We start from the raw sequence: 18,882 nt of genomic DNA, 5'->3' as shown, positions 1-18,882 counted from the left end.
AAAAATTAGGTTACTTACAAATAGAAAACATTACAATTTTTTGTTGCACTCTTGGTATTTCCTTCAGAAACTTATAACCAATTTCCTATAATTGCTATTACCATAACAAATTAATATGGGTTTGTTTGATGTATTTCTTTCCCAAATGACTGCAATTCAGAACTCTAAATCACCAGTTATTAAATATCCAAACTTTATTAAAGTACTATTGCAGAGAAACTTACTTTTTTTAGACCTCAGTTTCACTCACTAAGAGTATTATATTTCCCCCCTGAATTCCTATTTCTCTTTCCCTCTCCTTTCATTTAAAAAAATCAGATGACTTATCTTCTATAAGATACTGATATTGTCAAAAAATTATCATCTGCCAATGTCCGCTTTTCTTCTGTCTCTCCTTCCTGCACTCATCTACAGTTTATAGAGAAGGTGTCTCTTAATTTTCTCATCTTGATAGTTTTTACAGAAAGGGACCCTTGTTGCTCCTTTCTTCATCCCCAAAGCCATCTGTGGGTTCCACTCGACAGGACTAGTTGGGCTAATGGACACTCCCTGTGCAACCTTGCCTTATCAGATAAATCAGGGAGTGAGCCTCTGACAGGTGCTGCTGTCACTATCCGGGATGTCCATGGCGCAAGTGGCACATAATCAGACTGTGTACACACGTGGTTGAGCAAGAGACTATGGGTGGGTGACTTTTTCCTTGCCCCAGGTAAATGCCTTGCCACATCTGTGTGCTGAGTCAGTGAAATCCTTTCTTAGGATTTGAAATAAAAGAGAACAATGTGAAAACATTAAGACATTGCTCCCATCACTAAAAGTTGCACATTTAATTATGCAAGAAGAAAACTTCAGGTGCCTAAGTATTAGGATAAAATAATGTATTAAATTCTTTTCCTAACTGAGGAAAGGCACTGAGTTACTTTATATATTAAGATAATAAGTTAATTCAAACCCCTCCCAGACAACACAATTAGAAGATAATTCTAAATAGGATAAATAAATAAATAAATAAATAAATAAATAAATAAGAAAAGACTTTACCCACTCTGTGTCTTATATTTAATTTGCAAAAATTATTTTAGAATTTCAAACACTGTTTATTATGTTTATCCTCACAGCTGAGTGTTACAAAGTTGTGTAACACAGATTGATGACTGGACACCCCCAAAGTTTTAATCAAACACAAGGAACAGGTAGAGCCCTGGGTGGGTGGAGCCCCAGTTTTCACTGAATTTCCCACCAGCCAATAAGAATGGGGCATGGAGTTAGCTTTCATTTCAAGTGATTTATAGGTTATAAACAAATATGGTAGTTCTTGCACTTTTGAATTTGTGAATTTAAATTACATTATGGCTTTTAACATACACATTCACAAACTGGACAATGGATTAGAGAGAACTAATTATTAATGAATTAGTAATTGATTTTAATTAATTAATAATTCTTTGTTTGAACGAGATGTTATTGTTGAGCTGATGATCGTAGAATAGTATTTAGGCTCACAGGTATATAACAGACATCTTCACTTACTCCTTGGCCCTTCAATTTGAAAACAGCATAACAAAGTATAAAAACTAAAATTATGTTGAAAAAGCACCACGATTCCATCATCCAAATAAAGCAACTATTTTATCTGCATATATCCTTCCAGTCAATATATATTGACAAGTAACCCATGTCTCCAATCTGAGGAGTACCATGGAGGATTTCCAGCAGAATTATTGAAAGCCCAAATTCCTTCCAGACCTTAATAGAATATCCTTGGTGTGATTGACTTGTGTGTTCCTTTTGGTGGCCTTTAAATTGCTCTTGCTGCCACCTCATGGCTTCCGTTGTTGCTGGCTGCTTTCTTACCCAGGGTGTGGGATGGCTTTATGTGATTTGAAAGCTTGTCACAGCTGAGTTTAGTTGAAGATTTTCTTGTGCATCAGGATAACAACCCCGAGGTGCAGCTCCTGTAGGCTCATACCTGTCCGAACATGTCTGGGAAATTTGTGAACAGCCTATTTTCCTGCGAAGGGCCAGCCTATGGAAAATGCTTGAGTTTTGTCTCCTGCTTGACTACAAGGCATTTGGGGTAAATTATGAGGTATTCTGACAGAAATCAAATCGAGAAGGGGCTTTACAGAGTCTCCTGGAAAAGAATTCATCCTAAGGGTAGAAGAAGGGAGACCTAATGAACTACCCAGTATCAAACCCTTAGTCATCAGAGAAGAAAAGAGATTCTGAATATAACTTTGTGACCCATCACATCTGTTCTTAGCCCCATCCCATACATTCTTGTCTGGGTCCTAAGTCAAATGAAGACGGTAAGTAAAAATTAGAAGAACATTCACTGAACACTTCATAAAACATGAAGGCATACACACAGATACATTGCATTGTTTTGGACCCCTCAGATTGGCCAGAGACAGATAACCCCAATTTGCCACAGATCACCAAGTTTTGGTTCTGCGAACTTTTAAGAACGGCAGCGTGTGGTGACATCCTTTGCACTCAGTAGAGTAACAGCAGGGTGAAGAATGAGATGCTTAGGCGACTAGGATCTGGGGAAGGCGTGGTGACCACTGGAGGAGAAATGTGGTATCTAGTAAGATATCTGTCTTTCTGATCACAAGTAAAGCATCCCCTATGACTCTCAGAAATGCTAAAGGGAGCATCTTAGGGGTTGAAAATCAAACTTAAGCAACTAGGGATAATAAGAGCTGAAACCTGAGTCATCTTCCAGTGACCCTAAATGCACCTACAGGCTGGCGAGGTCCCTTCAAAGCTAGATGCAAGCTTGCAATAACCACAGATGGAAGAATGCAGCTACTATATAGTATATATAACTAGTATATGTATATATATACACTATATATGTTATATATAGTATATATAACTAGTATATATAACTACTATATAGTCAAAGTGTCTTGGCCTTTTAGATATTTCACAGTTCCCCTTGACTTATTATTTTTCTTTCATTTTTATTCAACACATATTAAGTATATCCTTTGTGCAGGGGGATAGAGTACATAGTGTGCAAAACATATTTACAGACCTCGTAGCCTGGTGGGCAACACAGATTCATTTATTTATTCATTGAACAATTTTTATTGACTACCTACAATATGCTAGGTGTCATTCAATGTTTGGGCATAATAATGAACAAGTAAGCTAGGAAGGATTTTAGTTTCAAAATACTTAGTAGGAGAAGATAATAAACACGAGGATAATAAGTTATAACAATACAAAGATCAATAAAAGAGAAGTAACTACAGATAGGGCTAAGTAGAGGGGAGGAAATAAGCATAGTGATATAAAGACAAACAACTGAAAGGCCTTGCTGAAGAGGTAGCATTTGAACAGGAATCTAAAAGAAGGAAAAGAGGGGCGCCTAGGTGGCTCAGTGGGTTAAATTCTCTGCCTTTGGTTCAGGTCATGATCTCAGGGTCCTGGGATCGAATTCTGCATCGGGCTCTCTGCTCAGTGGGGAGCCTGCTTCCCCCTCTGCCTGCCTCTCTGCCTACTTGTGATCGCTCTCTCTGTCAAATAAATAAATAAAAACTTTTAAAATATGGAAAAAGAGCCAGACACCAGAGATCTGCAGATGAGTGTTCTAAGTAAAAACAACAGTAAGAGGCAGCCCCTTAGGTGAGAGAAAATTCAGTGTGTTCAAGGAACTGAGAGGAAGCCAATGAGCTAGAACTTAGTGAGAGAGGAGAAAGTGTGATGAGATGAGCTTAGAGAATCAGAAAGGGCCAAATAATATGGGGCCTTAGACTTTGGTCAGGAGACTGGCTTCTTGCTTTGGTTACTAAGAAGGCTATGGATATTATAAGCAAGGGACAGTCATAATCTTAGAAATTAGAGTAACAGATGCTGAGATTTTTCATTTCCATTTTCTAACAGTACTCTCCCTCAATTCTCAAGAAAATTACATTCTTATGTGCGTCCTGAGAAAATGTCAGCTGGTACTATTCAGGGACTTACCACCAAGCTCATTTTTCACACTAATGTATGGTGTCTCTACACTGATTCAAATATCTGAACTTCTGCTTAATCCCTTGGGGGATGTAAAATGGAGCATCAGGGTGGCTTAGGTTTTCTCCTCTTCACTGGAGGATTTCCACACCAAGACTATCTAGCAACTGCTCCTCCCAGGAGGTTCATGGCAGTAAAACTTTTATAGGCCTACCTTTCACTTTAGAACAGCCCTGTGTTGGGGGTTGCCTCGGTGGCTTTTTCAGTTAAGTATTCAACTCTTGATATCAGCTCAAGTCTTGATCTCATGGTTGTGAGTTTGAGCCTCAGCATGGAGTCCACTAAAAATTAAGACAAAACAAAACAAAACAAAAAAACAGAACAAAACCCACAAAATAACAGACCTATGTTGAGGAATTTGGCAACATACACATAAAACTTGTGACCTAAAAGTCTTAATAATAGTAACATCACAGGGAAAATGGCAGAGATGTCCTGCAGACCTGCTAGGACCCTGAGAAGAGTGACTGAAGCAGCCAAAGGAAGACAATTCAAATACTATGTAGTGGCTCCCTGTTTTTTGTTTTTGCTTTTAAGATTTTATTTATTTATTTGAGAGAGAGAGAGAGAGAGAGACACCATGAGCAGGGGGAGGTGGGGCAGATAGAAATGGAGAGGGAGAAGCAGACTCCCCACTGAGGAGGGAGCCTGACATGGGGTTCAATCCCAGGACCCCAAACCATGACCTGAGTCAAAGGCAGACACTTAACTGACTGAGCCACCAAGGCACCCTGGCTCTTGTATATAAACACATGTACAAAACCAAGAGAGTCTCAGAAGTAGTGGAGGAATGTGGATTGTTCAAAGAAACAGAAAGCTGATAGCAGGTAGGAAAAATGGAATCACCAATGGGCTAAAATATGGAACACAGCTCCATCTTCAAAATATTTTCTAAACATTTTGAAAATATTTGGGCTTCCTGATGGGATTTTTTAAATTTATTTTCTTTCATCCATTCACCCATCATTAAAGAAATGTATGTGTTTGTGTGTGTATGTTGTATGTATATATACATATATACACACATACCTATGATTGTATAATTACATTTATGTATATAGTTTTAACTATATTAGTCACTATATATGCTGATATATATATTATATATGGACTAAATGTGTGTCCCCCTAAAATTCATATATTAAAATCCAAAATGAATATGGTCATAACATTAGGACACCCCCAATGGAATGTGTTCTTAGAAGAGGCTCTTCTCTCTCTCTCTCAGTCTGTACACAGAGGAAGGCCATTTGAGAGACATGCTGAGAAGGTGGCTATCTCTAAGCTGAGAAAGAAGGATTCACTGGACACCGACCCTGCTAGAACCTTGATCTTGGACTTCCAGCCTCCAGAACTGTGGGGAAATAAATTTCTATTGTTTAATCCACTCATTTTCCTGCTTCTTTGAATAATGGGTAATATTTTCAGTTATATGCCAGACATTGTAAATTTGATCTGAATGGATTTTCTTGTATTTCTACACACATCCTTAAGCTTTGTTTTGGGATACAGTTAAATCATGTGGAAACAACTTCATCCCTTTAAGGCTTGCTCCTAAGTTTTGTCAGCCTGGACCAGTGCAGTCTTTAGTTTAGGGCTAGTTTGCTCCAGTACTGAGGCAATATTTAAGTCCTTTGTTTGATGTTCTGTGAACATGAACTATCCCTTGTTTTTTATGACTCTAGAGATTATTCCCTCTGATCCTTTCAGCTATTATTTTCCCCTGGCCTTGGGGGAAAATAAGATACATGCACTCATTGGTACTCAGCCAGAGCCTCAAGAGGCCTTTCTGTAGATTTCCAGAATTCTCTCTGTCCTGCTCACTTTTTTTTCTGGTACTCTGCCCTGTGAACTTCAGCTGCCTTGACCATCCCAAACTCCTTCTCCTTAAACTTATGGGAAATGCCAGGCAAGGCCTGGCTTTCCCCCCTCCCCATACTGCGTCTTGGAAACTCTCTCCAGGTACTAATGTACAGACAATCTCAGGGCCCATTTGTTTGTTTCCTTGCACAACCTCAGGGATCACTGTCCTATGCTGTCTGGTATCTAATGCTTGAAAATGCTTGTTTCATTTACTTTGTGCAGCTTTTGTTGTTTCCAGAGAATAAATCTGGACTGTGTTTCTCCATCTTGGCTGGGCTCTAATTATGTATTTAAGAACTTCATTTTTATAAACCTTAATTACATCTATCCCTATAAATTTCATATTTTAATTTTATCCTTTTTAATTATCTTCTGATATTTTGCATTTTTTGTTTTAATTAGTATGTGAAAAATGAATAACCATTATTTCTATATGTTTGCCACATGGGTAAAATATGTAGTTTAGAGTAAGACCAGTGATAGAGGTTTGAGGCCTTCCACTAGGGACCAGACTGAAGTTCTCCTCAAACCATTAGGCAGGGTTCTTTGAGAATAACGGCCCATAACGTTGCAGGATCATCTCACATTAATTGCATGGAGCTTACATACACATCTCCTATCCACAAAAACAGTAAGGGAGTCTTCATCACTTTCCTTTTTTTTTTTTTAAGATTTTATTTATTTATTTGACAGAGAGCACAAGTAGGCAGAAAAGCAGGTAGAGAGGAGGAAGCAGGCTCCCCATCGAGCAGAGGGCTTGATGCGGGGCTCCATGCGGGGCTCCATGCATGGATCGATCCCAGGACCCCGCGATCACGACCTGAGCAGAAGGCAGAGGCTTTAACCCACTGAGCCACCCAGGTGCCCCTCTTCATCACTTTCTTTGCAAAAATGAAGTTATTCTATGTTTATTGCCTTCCCTAAATTTAGAAACTGTCACAATGGGAGTTTGGATTATTCTATATGGCTTTTACAATTTTTTTTTTTTTAAGATGGATGTATTTATTTATTTATTTGACAGAGTGAGACACAGCGAGAGAAGGAACACAAGCAGGGGGAGTTGGGGAGGGAGAAGGAGGCTCCCTGCCATATTTTTCCATTTCTGATTTTCCATCATTGCTCTTGTTTATCACGACCTTTTAGAAACTGCCAACAGTTTCTAAATGTGGTGAAGCTAAATTTCTGATTGAACAACAGTTAAGGATAAAAATCAATTTGGATAGGTAAGTCAGAAGCGTTGATTCTGGGTAAAGCAGAAGAGCCGTGGACACCCTCATATGTAGATGTCTACACACTGCAATGGAACTATTCATTCCAATAAGGCACATTGTTACATATCTCCCATGAAAACAATCAATAAAGCATTTAGCCAGAAATTGTACCTACTTTTGTTTCTGAATAGCTTGTAATGATAATCTGTCAATAAATAGTGCTGAGAATTGTGCAGGACACAATGGTTCTTCAAGCACTTACAGGAAGCTTACATGGTTAGTTGACAGAGGATATTAATTTTAATAATATATCTTATTTAATACAATATATAAAAATATTTCAAACTGTGATAAATATTTACACTATCCATAATATATTTTACATTATCTTTTCATATTAGGTCTTCAAAATCCAGTGTGTATTTATACACAACATATAAGCACTTGCACAGAAATTGCTCAATCTGCATTTAGATTTCACAAGATTTACACTTGGAAAAGTAGCTTCACATATTCAGGTTCTAAACATACTTAAAACTTTTCTAATAATTGCCTAAAATATCAGGTTTTAGTGAACCTCATTAATTTAAAAATCCAGTTCCTCTGTTGCACTAGCCACATTTTAAATGCTCAATAGCCTATGTAGCTAGTAGTTACCGTATTGAACAGAAGCTCTAGACCATTGAAGGGACTTTCGGCTTTTATTCTGGGTGAGACAGGGAGCTCTGAAGGGTTTTGGGCAAAGGAGTGAGGTGATGTGATTGGAGAATACTCTGCTGTGCTGGAAAATAAATTGAAGTGAGGCAAAGGTGGCAGCAAGGAGACCAGCCAGGAGGCTACGGTACTAATAATCTAAGTGACGAAGAACTAGGTTGGTAGCAGTGAAGGTGCGGAGAAGTAGGATTCCACGAATACCTTGATGGACCTAACACAATCTGCTTATAGATTGGATGTGGTGTCATCAATGACACCAAAGCTTTTCGCCTAAAATGAAACTGTCACTTACAGAGAAGATTTTGTAAGAAACACGTTTGGGGGTTAAGGGAGAAAACTCAGTTTTGGACACTTTCAGTTTTTAGGTGCCTATGAGACAGGAAGTGGAGATGTTAAGTAGGCAATGAATATATGATTCTGGAGTTCGGGGGAGAGAGCTCAGCTGGACATATAAATTTGGGAGTCATTAGCATATAGTTGATATTTAAAAATTAAGACTGGAGATCACCAAAGGAATGAGTATATAGAAAGAAATGTTAGGGTGAGGTTATTCAGTGGATGTCTTCTTAGGAAAATGCAAGTTTTGAAATCAGGCTCCAAGACACCAACAGAATTGGGGGAATAGTCAATTCCTTCCAAGTAAAAGCAGTGTTAGACAAAACCGTGTAAAGGTGGCGATCACCCAACTGTGCTACAAGATGATTCTGTTCTGCTGAGATAAAAATTCATAGCCAGTGGATATAGAAAGATGCAGTAAGCGGGGAAAGGCTTTCTTGCTGGCTAAGTGGCCAGCCAGAGCTGGAAGTGCGAGGACTCTAGGGACAGCTTTGGAGTAAAAGAGTGACAGCTGTAGCTCCTTTCTTCCACATACACAAAACCAACCAGCCTGTTGGACCATACAGCATATGTCCTAATGCTGGTACAACAAAGACTTCGATTGGCAGAGAAGAAAAAGTGTTGCCTTGAACCACAAAGCCACTCTAACAGCCGAGGCCCAGCAAGGGTGGATTACTAGGGAGGTACCCTTTCCGTGAGCTCCAGAATGGGACGAATTCCGAGGGAGGGGGCTGATCAGGCCCGCTGCAATCCAGACGGGCCTGTGAAGTCTGCACAAATTCTGACAAAGGGGAGGGCCTTGGCTTGGAGATGAAGCGCGGAGTTATTTATTTCAGGATAGCGGAAAGGCGCAAGTGGCAGCTCGAGGACAAAATGGTCTGAGGTTCTTGCGCAGGTCGCAGAGTTGAAGGTAGCTCTGCGAACGAACCTTTCTTGCCATATCTTCTCTAAAGCGGGCAGTGGGGAGGGCGAAGGACGGAATCCGGTGGTGGTGCGGCGGGAGGGACCGACTCACACGGCATCTTTTAGGTCCTGATGCCGGGAGCAACGGTCCCCGTCACTACTTTCCTCTCATGAGGTAGCTCCGTCTACGGGTGGCTCCTTCCCCGGCAAAAGTTTCGTCTGGTTAAACGGGAATGTGCCGGGGCGCCTGGGTGGCTCAGTTGGTTAAGCGACTGCCTTCGGCTCAGGTCATGATCCTGGAGTTCAGGGATCAGGTCCCGCATCCGGCTCCCAGCTCCATGGGGAGTCTACTTCTCCCTCTGACCTCTTCCCCTCTCATGCTCTCGCTCACTCTCTCTCAAATAAATAAATAAAATATTAAAAAAAAAAAAACCGGAAATGTGCCAGAAAACCGGCCTGGGAACGCCCCGGGACACGCCCAGGAACGCCCACCAAATACAGGCACCCAGGTACGGCCCGCCCCGCCCCGGGTGGAATCCTAGCGCAGGAACCTCTATGGCGGAGCTGGCTGACCGCAGGGGGCGGGGCGGGGCCGACGCGCACAAGCCTATTACGGCAGACGCTTCCACGTGACTAGAACTGACCAATAGACAGGCGCGACGATAGCGGCGGGGAGATTCAAACGTGTTTGGGGCGAGGAGTCTGGATTCCATCTTTTCTTCCCAACTCCTCTTTCTGGCGTTGAGTTCTCCCTCGCGGGGACACCGAGGAACGGCGGCAGCCCGTGTGTGGGCTCTTTAGCCGCGAGGGTCGGTGAGTGGTTAGGGCGAGGCGGAGAGGAGTCAGAGCCTGGTAGAAGACGTAGGGCGCGGCTAAACGAACTGAAGGGGGAGGGGAGGTCTCGCTGCTTCCGCCAGTCCAGAGGGTGGTGAGGGAGATTTTGTTGAGGACCCAGGAAACAAGAGGTGGGTGTGTACCTCGCTGAAGAGAGGGCCTAGCGGGCACCTGGGGAGAAACTGGGGGACATGAAGTCTCGCAAAAGACACGCCCTCTTGCCTGGTGTTTTAGAACAGGGAGAGGAGACAGTGACCCCGTTCTGACGGTTACATTTTGAACCTGACTTCAAGTAGCGGTATCTAGGTGCCCACTTCATCGCCCCTTTTCATTGTCAAACTCGAGGTCAGGGGCGGCTTTGATATCAGTTACCCTGGGCTAATGGGTTAATGTCTGCGAGTCACAAACCTGAGATTGACAGGAAGAATGACTGCAGACCCTTAGCAACATCACCACCGTGCAGATGAGCAAGTGCTCAAGAATACAGTAAGTTTTTGGTTTTAAAATGATTAAGATAGCAAATCGAAATTCTGCCAGATAGGCATAAGAACAAGCCTTCTAATATTCCATGTATCAATAAAAGGCAATGCGGAGGCTTACATACAGTCGGTGAATAAAGGAATGGTTTTCATTATCAAAAATATTCTTTATGGTTATATGTCACTACCAGAATCCAAGCAAGCATTCTCTCACATTAAAAAAAAAAAAAAAAAAGACTGAATTTGAATTTGCAGATGGCCCAGAGGAAATAAATCTGGAAAAAAAGTGAAAGGAAAGCGTGGGGAAAAAATGGAAAGTTTGAAAGCAAGGAGAGACAGCAATTTCTGTGCTGTGCAATGGCTTCATTTGAAATTCCGTTGGGAAGAAAAGGTGTATCGGACCTATTGGAAACCTTGCTGGACAAATTACAAGGATGTGCTGTTGTTGTCACGAACAGTTTCACAAATGCTACTCATAATATCTGCTTTTAGATGGGTTTGCATAACTGAAGATTTCGTGTTCTGGGTTCTAAAAGGCTAGTTGAAACACTTTTTTTTTTTTTCTTTAATGCTAGTAGAAAGGAATGATGACCAGTTTAGTTTTTTTGTTTGTTTGTGGTTTTTTTGGTCTTAGAAATGGAGGCTGAGGATTTAAGTGGCAGAGAATTGACAATTGATTCAATAATGAACAAAGTGAGAGATATTAAAAATAAATTTAAAAATGAAGACCTTACTGATGAGCTAAGCTTGAATAAAGTCTCTGCTGATACTACAGGTGAGTTCCTTTTCTTTGAGTGCCTGCTAAGGTAAAGGAATGAAGTGGTAACCACTTGTATTTCATAAATGTAATTTTCTCAGTAATTGTTGCTTGCTGATTAGACTACAAATACTTTATATTTTACCCCTTCGTGTAGAAATGTTGCCACAATTTTCTGCTTTCTTAAAAACGGAAACTTATAGTGTGCTCTTAACTCTTCCGTTTGTCAGCTGTTATTTCTGTTGATACCCCACCATCAGTAGATATGCCGTTTTTTTCCATTCTTTTTTTGCTGCAAACTGAGAAAATGTTATGAATCTTAATGAAATTATGGTATAAACTTAAAGTCAAACACTCGATTTTTGATAGTGGAGAATCTTCTTATTACTTCCCTTTTAATTGTGTAGTGGAGAATCTTCTTATTACTTCCCTTTTAATTGTGTTCTCCTTTGCTTATTACTTTGTTCCAGCGACAGTAGCTTCCCTGCTATCTCTCATACTATATGCTAGACCAGCTTCTATCCCAATTCCTTGGTTTTTGCTCTCTGTCTTGAACACCACCCCTGAGATCTCTAACTACTCTTAGTTTTTCCAGGTCTGTTCACAGGTCTTCTTAGTGAGGCTTTTCCTAACTCACTTATTTAAAATAGCAACCTGCTGATGTGAGCATGTGTATCCTTTCCCTGTATTATTTTTCTCCATTGCATTAATCACCTTGTATCTAATTTACTCATGAATTTGTTGTCTGTCTCCTCCACTAGAATGTGAGCTTCATGAAGCCATGATTTTTAATGTTTTGTTATATCTACAGGGCTTGGAATGGTGCCTGGGATGTCATGGATACTTAAATTTTTTTGGATGATGAATGAGCAAAACTGCCCAAAGTTTGATACCCTAGCTTTATGAGCAGTTAGCTCCGAGCGTAATTCTCTCTATATTTCAAATTACTGAGGTTGTTTGAGAAGTGACCTTTGGATAAATTTGTTGTATCTGTACTATTAAGTGAATGATAAATGAATGAGGGATTGACAATAAGTGGAAGAACCTGAAATCTAGTCATGATGGTAGATCATATTCAACTGAAACAACCTAGAAAATGATCATTTTGGTGTTAAGCAAAATCTTAGTAGAATATTACCATATTTTATTATGTGTACTTAAATACTGTTAAATCTTGTGCACCAAGATGGGTCCTTATTTAAAATTCTTAGCTCAGGACACCTGGGTGCCTCAGTTGGTTAAGCGTCTGCCTTGGGCTCAGGTCATGATCCCAGGGTCCTGGGATCAAACCCCAAGCAGGGAGCCTGCTTCTCCCTCCTCTGTTGCTCCCCTGCTTGTGTTTTTTCTTATGCTTTCTCTTTCAAGTAAGTAAATAAAAATCTTAAAAAAATAAATAAATAAAATTCTTAGCTCACTCAAGACTAAATACTTATCATATATTGATAACTGGGATATAAAACATTATTGTAAGTATTGAGGGAAATCCAAAGATTAAAACCATGGTTTCTAGGTGACAAGAATTCATATAATCACTACACTTCACTGTAAAATATGTTTGGCATCAAATAAATACTAACACAGGGGCACCTGGGTGGCTCAGTGGGTTAAAGCCTCTGCCTTCAGCTCAGGTCATGATCCCAGGGTCCTGGGATGGAGCCCCGCATCGGGCTCCCTGCTCAGCAGGGAGCCTGCTTCCCTTCCTATGATTAAGCGTCTCATAGTTTGTCTCTTCTGATTCTTTTTGTTTTATTTTTTCCTCTCTTCCCCTATGATCTTGTATTCTTTCTTAAATTCCACATATGGGTGAGATTGTCTTTGTCTGATTGACTTATTTTGCTTAGCATTAATGCCCTCTAGTTTCATCCACATTGTTGCAAATGGCAAGATTTCATTTTTTGATGGTTGAGTAATATTCCATTGTATATCTATACCATATCTTCTTTATCCATTCGTGTGTTGATGGACATCTAGGTTCTTTCCATAGTTTGGCTATTGTGGACATTGCTGCTATAAACATTGGGGTGCAGGTGCCCCTTTGGATCACATTTTTATCTTTGGGGTAAATACCCAGTAGTGCAATTGCTGGGTCATAGGTTAGCTCTATTTTCAACTGTTTGAGAAACCTCCACACTGTTTTCCAGAGTGGCTGCGCCAGCTTGCGTTCCCACCAACTGTGTAAGAGAGTTTCCCTTTCTCTGCATCCTCGCCAACATATGTTGTTTCCTGACTTGTGCATTTTAGCCATTCTGACAGGTGTGGGGTGGTGTCTTATCATGGTTTTGATTTGTATTTCCCTGATGCCGAGGGATGTGGGGCATTTTTTCTTGGGTCTGTTGGCCATTTGTATGTCTTCTTTGAAGACATGTCTGTTTGTGTCATCTGTGCATTTCTTGATTGGATTATTTGTTCTTTGGGTTTTGAGTTTGATAAATTCTTTATAGATTTTGGAGACTAGCCCTTTATCTGGTAAGACATTTGCAAATACCTTCTTCCAGTCTGCCCATTGTCTTTTGGTTTTGTTGACCTCATCCTTTGCTATGCAAAAGCTTTTTATCTTCATGAAGTTCCTGTAGTTCCTTTTTGCCTTTGTCCCTTGGCTTTGGAGACAAGTCTAGCAAGAAGTTGCCATGGCCGAGGGCACAGAGGTTGGTGCCTGTGTTCTCTAGGATTTTGATGGGATTTCTTTCTCACATTTAGGTCTCTCATCCACTTTTGGGTCTTTTTTTTTTTTTTTTTGAGTCTATTTTTATGTATGGTGTAAGAAACCATTCATTTTTTTGCATGTTCAATTTTCCCAACACTATTTGTTGAAGAGAATTTTTTCTTGTATATTCGTTCCTACTTTGTTGAGTAGGATTAGTTAACCATAGAATTGAGGGTCCATTTCTGGGTTCTCTATTCTGTTCCATTGATCTCTGTGTCTGTTTTTGTGCCAGTACCATACTGTCTTGATGATTACAACTTTGTGAAAGAGCTTGATGTCCAGAATTGTGATGCCACCAGCTTTGGTTTTCTTTTTTAACATTCCTTTGGCTATTCAGTCTTTTTTCTGGTTCCAACACAGAGTGGTTTTTTTAGACCTCTTGCAGGCAAATTTGTTAGGAGCTCAATGAAAGTGAGGTTAAAAAAAAAAAAGGAAAATGAAATTAATATCAGGCCAGATTAAATTGAAAATAAAGCAAAGTAATTAGTGTGTTATGTTTTAGTAAAAAGCAGAAACACTAATTTTGTTTGTAAAAGCAAAGATTTTGCCCTTATGGAAGGCAACTGAAACTTATAGAAGGAAGGATCGTTTCTTTGGGAAATCTGAATTTAATAATGTTTAGTAATGACTAAAATATCCTGAACAAGAGACTGACATTAATTCAGTTTGTCTTTTTAAAACAATTGACATGGGGCACCTGGGTGGCTCAGGGGGTTAAGCCTCTGCCTTCAGCTCAGGTCATGATCCTGGGGTTCTGGGATTGAGCCCCACATCGGGCTCTCTGCTTGGCAGGGAGCCTGCTTCTCTCTCTCTCTGCCTGCCTCTCTGCCTACTTGTGCTCTCTGTCAAATAAATAAAAGTCTTTAAAAAAAAAATTGACAGTAAAGAAAGTAAAAAAAAAAAAAATTACAACGAAAATAATGGAGAAAGATGGGTAACTTGGAGAAGAAAATAACCATACCAGTTACTTAACTTTTATAAATTGGTTTTAATTTTAAAATTTTAATTGGGTTTAATTGGGTTAAAGGTAAGTTTGAGGTATATGGAGATAATGTTGGATGGATGAGGTTGTAAGGAAGATTATGTTAGGAATGGGGCAATAAGTTTTTAAAATTTTTAATGAAGAAGTCACTGATGAAGAATTTTCTAACAAAGTTGTTACAGGTGGTGGTAGGAGAGGCTTAGGTTTTCTTTGGATAGTTAGGGGGCTGAAATAGAATTATGCTGCTAGACCATAAAAATTTCTTGGACTACATACGGTCTTTTAAAATATACTTATAAAAAAGCTTATTTCCAAAGTTTCTCTTTCCTTCAAAACATGTAACTTTAGTAGTAAAATAAACTCTTATAAAGACATATATGCAGTAAATAAGTTGCTTATATTTATATGAATTGTTAAAGTTTTAAAGTGTTTTAAGGAGCTTATGTACATTAATACTGAGAATGTAAATTATTAACTCATTTGAAAGGAAAGTGCAGGGAGCCTGCTTCCCCCTACTCTCTCTGCCTGCCTCTCTGCCTACTTGTGGTCTCTGTCTGTCAAATAAATAAATAAAATCTTTAAAAAAAAAAAGAAAGAAAGGAAAGTGCAATTTGTTGTGGTATATTTTGTTCCTTTTACTCAGATAACTCGGGAACTGTTAACCAAATTATGATGATGGCCAACAACCCAGAGGACTGGTTGAATTTGTTGCTGAAACTAGAGAAAAACAGTGTCCCCCTAAATGATGCCCTTTTAAATAAATTGATTGGTCGTTACAGTCAGGCAATTGAAGCACTTCCTCCAGATAAATATGGCCAAAATGAGAGTTTTGCTCAAATTCAAGTGAGATTTGCTGAATTAAAAGCGTAAGTATTCACTTTTTAAACTACATTTAACTAACTAAATTACATAGCACATAACTACATTATAAAAGAAATATGTCAGGATCAATTGTAAGAAAATTAGTATTTTTTAACCAAATGCTTTTGTTTGTAATTAACAAGTGAGTATTGTAAACTATTTACTATGTACATATTCCCACAAAAGTTAAATATTCTGGTCTCTGCCTAAAAAGATTATAAAAACTAACTTATTAGTATTTAATTTTACACACAGAAAAAAACAATATCCCATGTCCTTGGAAAATTGAATGAGGAATATCAAACAAATATTAAGTAGCTCTATCCTTTTTCTTAATATTTGACTCTAAAATCTTTATTATAGTGTTCAGGAGCCGGATGATGCCCGTGACTACTTTCAGATGGCCAAAGCAAACTGCAAGAAATTTGCTTTTGTGCATATATCTTTTGCACAATTTGAACTATCACAAGGTAATTTGAAAACGCCAAGTCCAAATTTTAAGTAATAGATAACTTCCTGCTGTAACTCACATTGTAATGTTAAATCATACATATGGAGTGGGAAATTTGAGACAAAAGGCATTGAAGTTGGTCAGATGAGAATATGGGGGAAGAATGCCACCAAAGTGTAAATGCAGAGAATATTTGTTATACTAGCTTTTCTACTTGTAAGGCATAATCCAGGGAAATAAGTATGAACATCGTATTTGTGCAATTAATTAGATTCAGGAAATGTCCAAAAGAAAGTGACTTTTTCACTGAATACTTGTGTGATAAAAGGATATCAGATATTTAAGTTAGCACTTAGATAAACTTTCCTTATGCTATGGTTTCATACTACCAAAATATATAGCAAAATAAAACTGTAGCATTAATTGGTACTTTCCCTTTTTAATTAAAAAGAAAAGCAAACTGCTGTAGAAGCTTTTATTTCTTGTTCATTTGATTCTTGCATAGTCTTGGACTTATGGATAGAACCATGGCAATCTCTTCTTCAGACATTTTTAGCCTACCTATTCTTTTGTCTTTTCTTTTTCTCATTTTCTGGGGCTTTTGGATCCAGGCTCAGCCAGCCCTCTAGCCACATATTCCTAATTTTCCCTCTGCTCCAACCCTGATCCCATTTACTACCTGTAATACACACATCACTATTAGTTAATGTGTTTCTGACTCAGCCAGAATCCCTATCATGGTGCTCAAAGCAGGGCTCAGTCACTGGAGTGTATTTCCTAGGATTGAGGTTAGAGAAAAGCCTTATAAAAACTCAGGAAATAAAACAAAACAAAAAAAAAACCCTCAGGAAATCGTTTGAAACTCTGAACTTTTACTTATTTACAGTATTTCTGAGTCCTAGTTATCTGAATTATCTCTAATCCATCCTGTATTGTCAGGTGACTTTTAAAAAACAATCATTCCCTTTTTGCCTAGGAAAATTGATTAATTCTTGCTTATTAGAGTAGTTTGGCCAGACCTGTAATACTGTCTTTCTTTTCTTCATTTTACTTAAAACATTTGTTGAAGTATTAATGGCCTATCAACAGCAACTATAAATTTTATATCTTTAGATACATAAATATTGAAAATCTCAATTTATCTGTAAAAAGGAAACTTTATCATTGCAATGTAGTAGTGGCCTCATGGTCAAAATTGTGATTATTTTGAACAAGGTTATGAATAGGCTTTCAGGAAATAAGCACATCTCTGAAAACCTATGTGTAGTTTGGTGTGTATGTATATTTTTGTAGTGTTGGAGGACATTCCACCAAACTCTCAAAGGGGTCTATGACCTTATTAAGCTCCCTAATTACTAGTTCTTATCTAGCCTGCCTTTCTTCTTTTGCTGCCCTAAAATGTTCAAATCCTGAAATACCACAACTCTGAATAAATGTATACTTAGCCACTATCAGATATATTTATAGTCTTAAAATTTGTAAACTCTCAGAAACTACAGGCCATCTCTTAATCATTTTTATATCCAAAGTGCCAGGTGTGTAGCATAGCGGAGTGGCTCTCATAAGTTCTGATAACACATTCCATATGATCCATGATGTATACATTTGATATTTATAAATCAAATTCTAGACAAAATATATTAAGTTTGCAATTGAAAGGAAATTTGTTGATTTGTTTGTAGTCAGATGATTATAGTAGTCTCAATTATTTTGCATTTTGGGGTTGGTATAGCTAAGTCTGGTAGCTTAAAGACTAATCTTTGCTATTTTTAAAATGTGAATCCTTTTGATAGAGGATTCCCTTTAGCAAAAGATGTCGACCTTAATAACTAAAGGTTGTGATGAATCATAATTATTATACTCTACTGGAATAGATTGGTGTTCTTGGGACTATAGTAATATCTATGACTTAGACTTTAAAAACTTTTAAAAGTTTTCCCTTTTAGTAAGTTCCTTAAGTTTCTGTTTTATTTGGTTTTTGCTGCCCCCACTTTATACTGCTTTGTTATATTTCTTTACTTTTGAAAGTGGAAAATGATGGTAAAGCTAATGCATAATTATGTTAATTACATATTCTATAAGTAAACTATTTGACAGGAATTATTATCAAAAGAGAAATTGCTATTATTTGCTTATGAAATAAGGTACATGAATCTTGGAATAAATATTTTTGCTTAGGCCTTTTAAATTTTTCCATAGGTCCTGATGAATAAGTACTTGGGGAATAAAGATTGCTGCATTAAAATGACAATTATTTTTTACTTTGTTAGGTAATTTCAAAAAAAGTAAACAACTTCTTCATAAAGCTGTAGAATGTGGAGCAGTACCACTGGAAATGCTGGAAATTGCCATTCGAAATTTAAACCTTCAAAAGAAGCAGCTGCTTTCAGAGGAGGAAAAGAAGAGTTTATTAGGTAAATGTGTTAATGTGTGCTATTACTTTTCTGTGGTAGATTGTCTGCAAAAAGAATACAGGATAGTGTTTTATTCATTTATTTTTAAAGATTTTTTATTTACTTGAGAAAAAGTGCACATACAAGTGGGGTGGGGAAGAGGGGGAGCAGAGGGAGAGGGAGAAACAGACTCCCGAGGGAGCAGGGAGCCTAATGCAGGGCTCCGCCCCAGAACCCCAGGATCATGACCTGAGCTGAGGGCAGATGCTTCACCAACTGAGCCACCCAGGTGTCCCCAGGATAATATGTTTTTAAAAATGCCATCTTTGTATTTGGTATTTTTAAACCACTGAGCCACCCAGGCGCCC

At 38.6% G+C, this 18,882-nt stretch overlaps 1 protein-coding gene across 11 annotated transcripts in view; it reads left to right on the top strand.

Annotated features, from left to right (window-relative positions):
* The window catches only part of TTK (TTK protein kinase), a 76,486-nt gene that overhangs the window by 24,348 nt on the left and 33,256 nt on the right, over positions 1–18,882 (top strand). For 5 of the 11 annotated variants that reach the window (XM_032339199.1, XM_032339201.1, XM_032339198.1 and 2 more), the window contains 4 exons: positions 11,001–11,141; positions 15,453–15,675; positions 16,034–16,140; positions 18,392–18,535. In XM_032339199.1, the coding sequence (XP_032195090.1) occupies positions 11,003–11,141; positions 15,453–15,675; positions 16,034–16,140; positions 18,392–18,535 (613 nt within the window). In that variant the 5' untranslated portion in view covers positions 11,001–11,002. The other 6 variants (XM_032339202.1, XM_032339203.1, XM_032339196.1 and 3 more) reach the window with 5 other exon arrangements.

Source organism: Mustela erminea, chromosome 4 (assembly GCF_009829155.1).
Source record: "Mustela erminea isolate mMusErm1 chromosome 4, mMusErm1.Pri, whole genome shotgun sequence".
In the NCBI taxonomy this organism is placed as follows: domain Eukaryota; kingdom Metazoa; phylum Chordata; class Mammalia; order Carnivora; family Mustelidae; genus Mustela; species Mustela erminea.
Note: the sequence above shows the minus strand (reverse complement) of the source record. Positions and strands in the feature narration are given on the sequence as shown.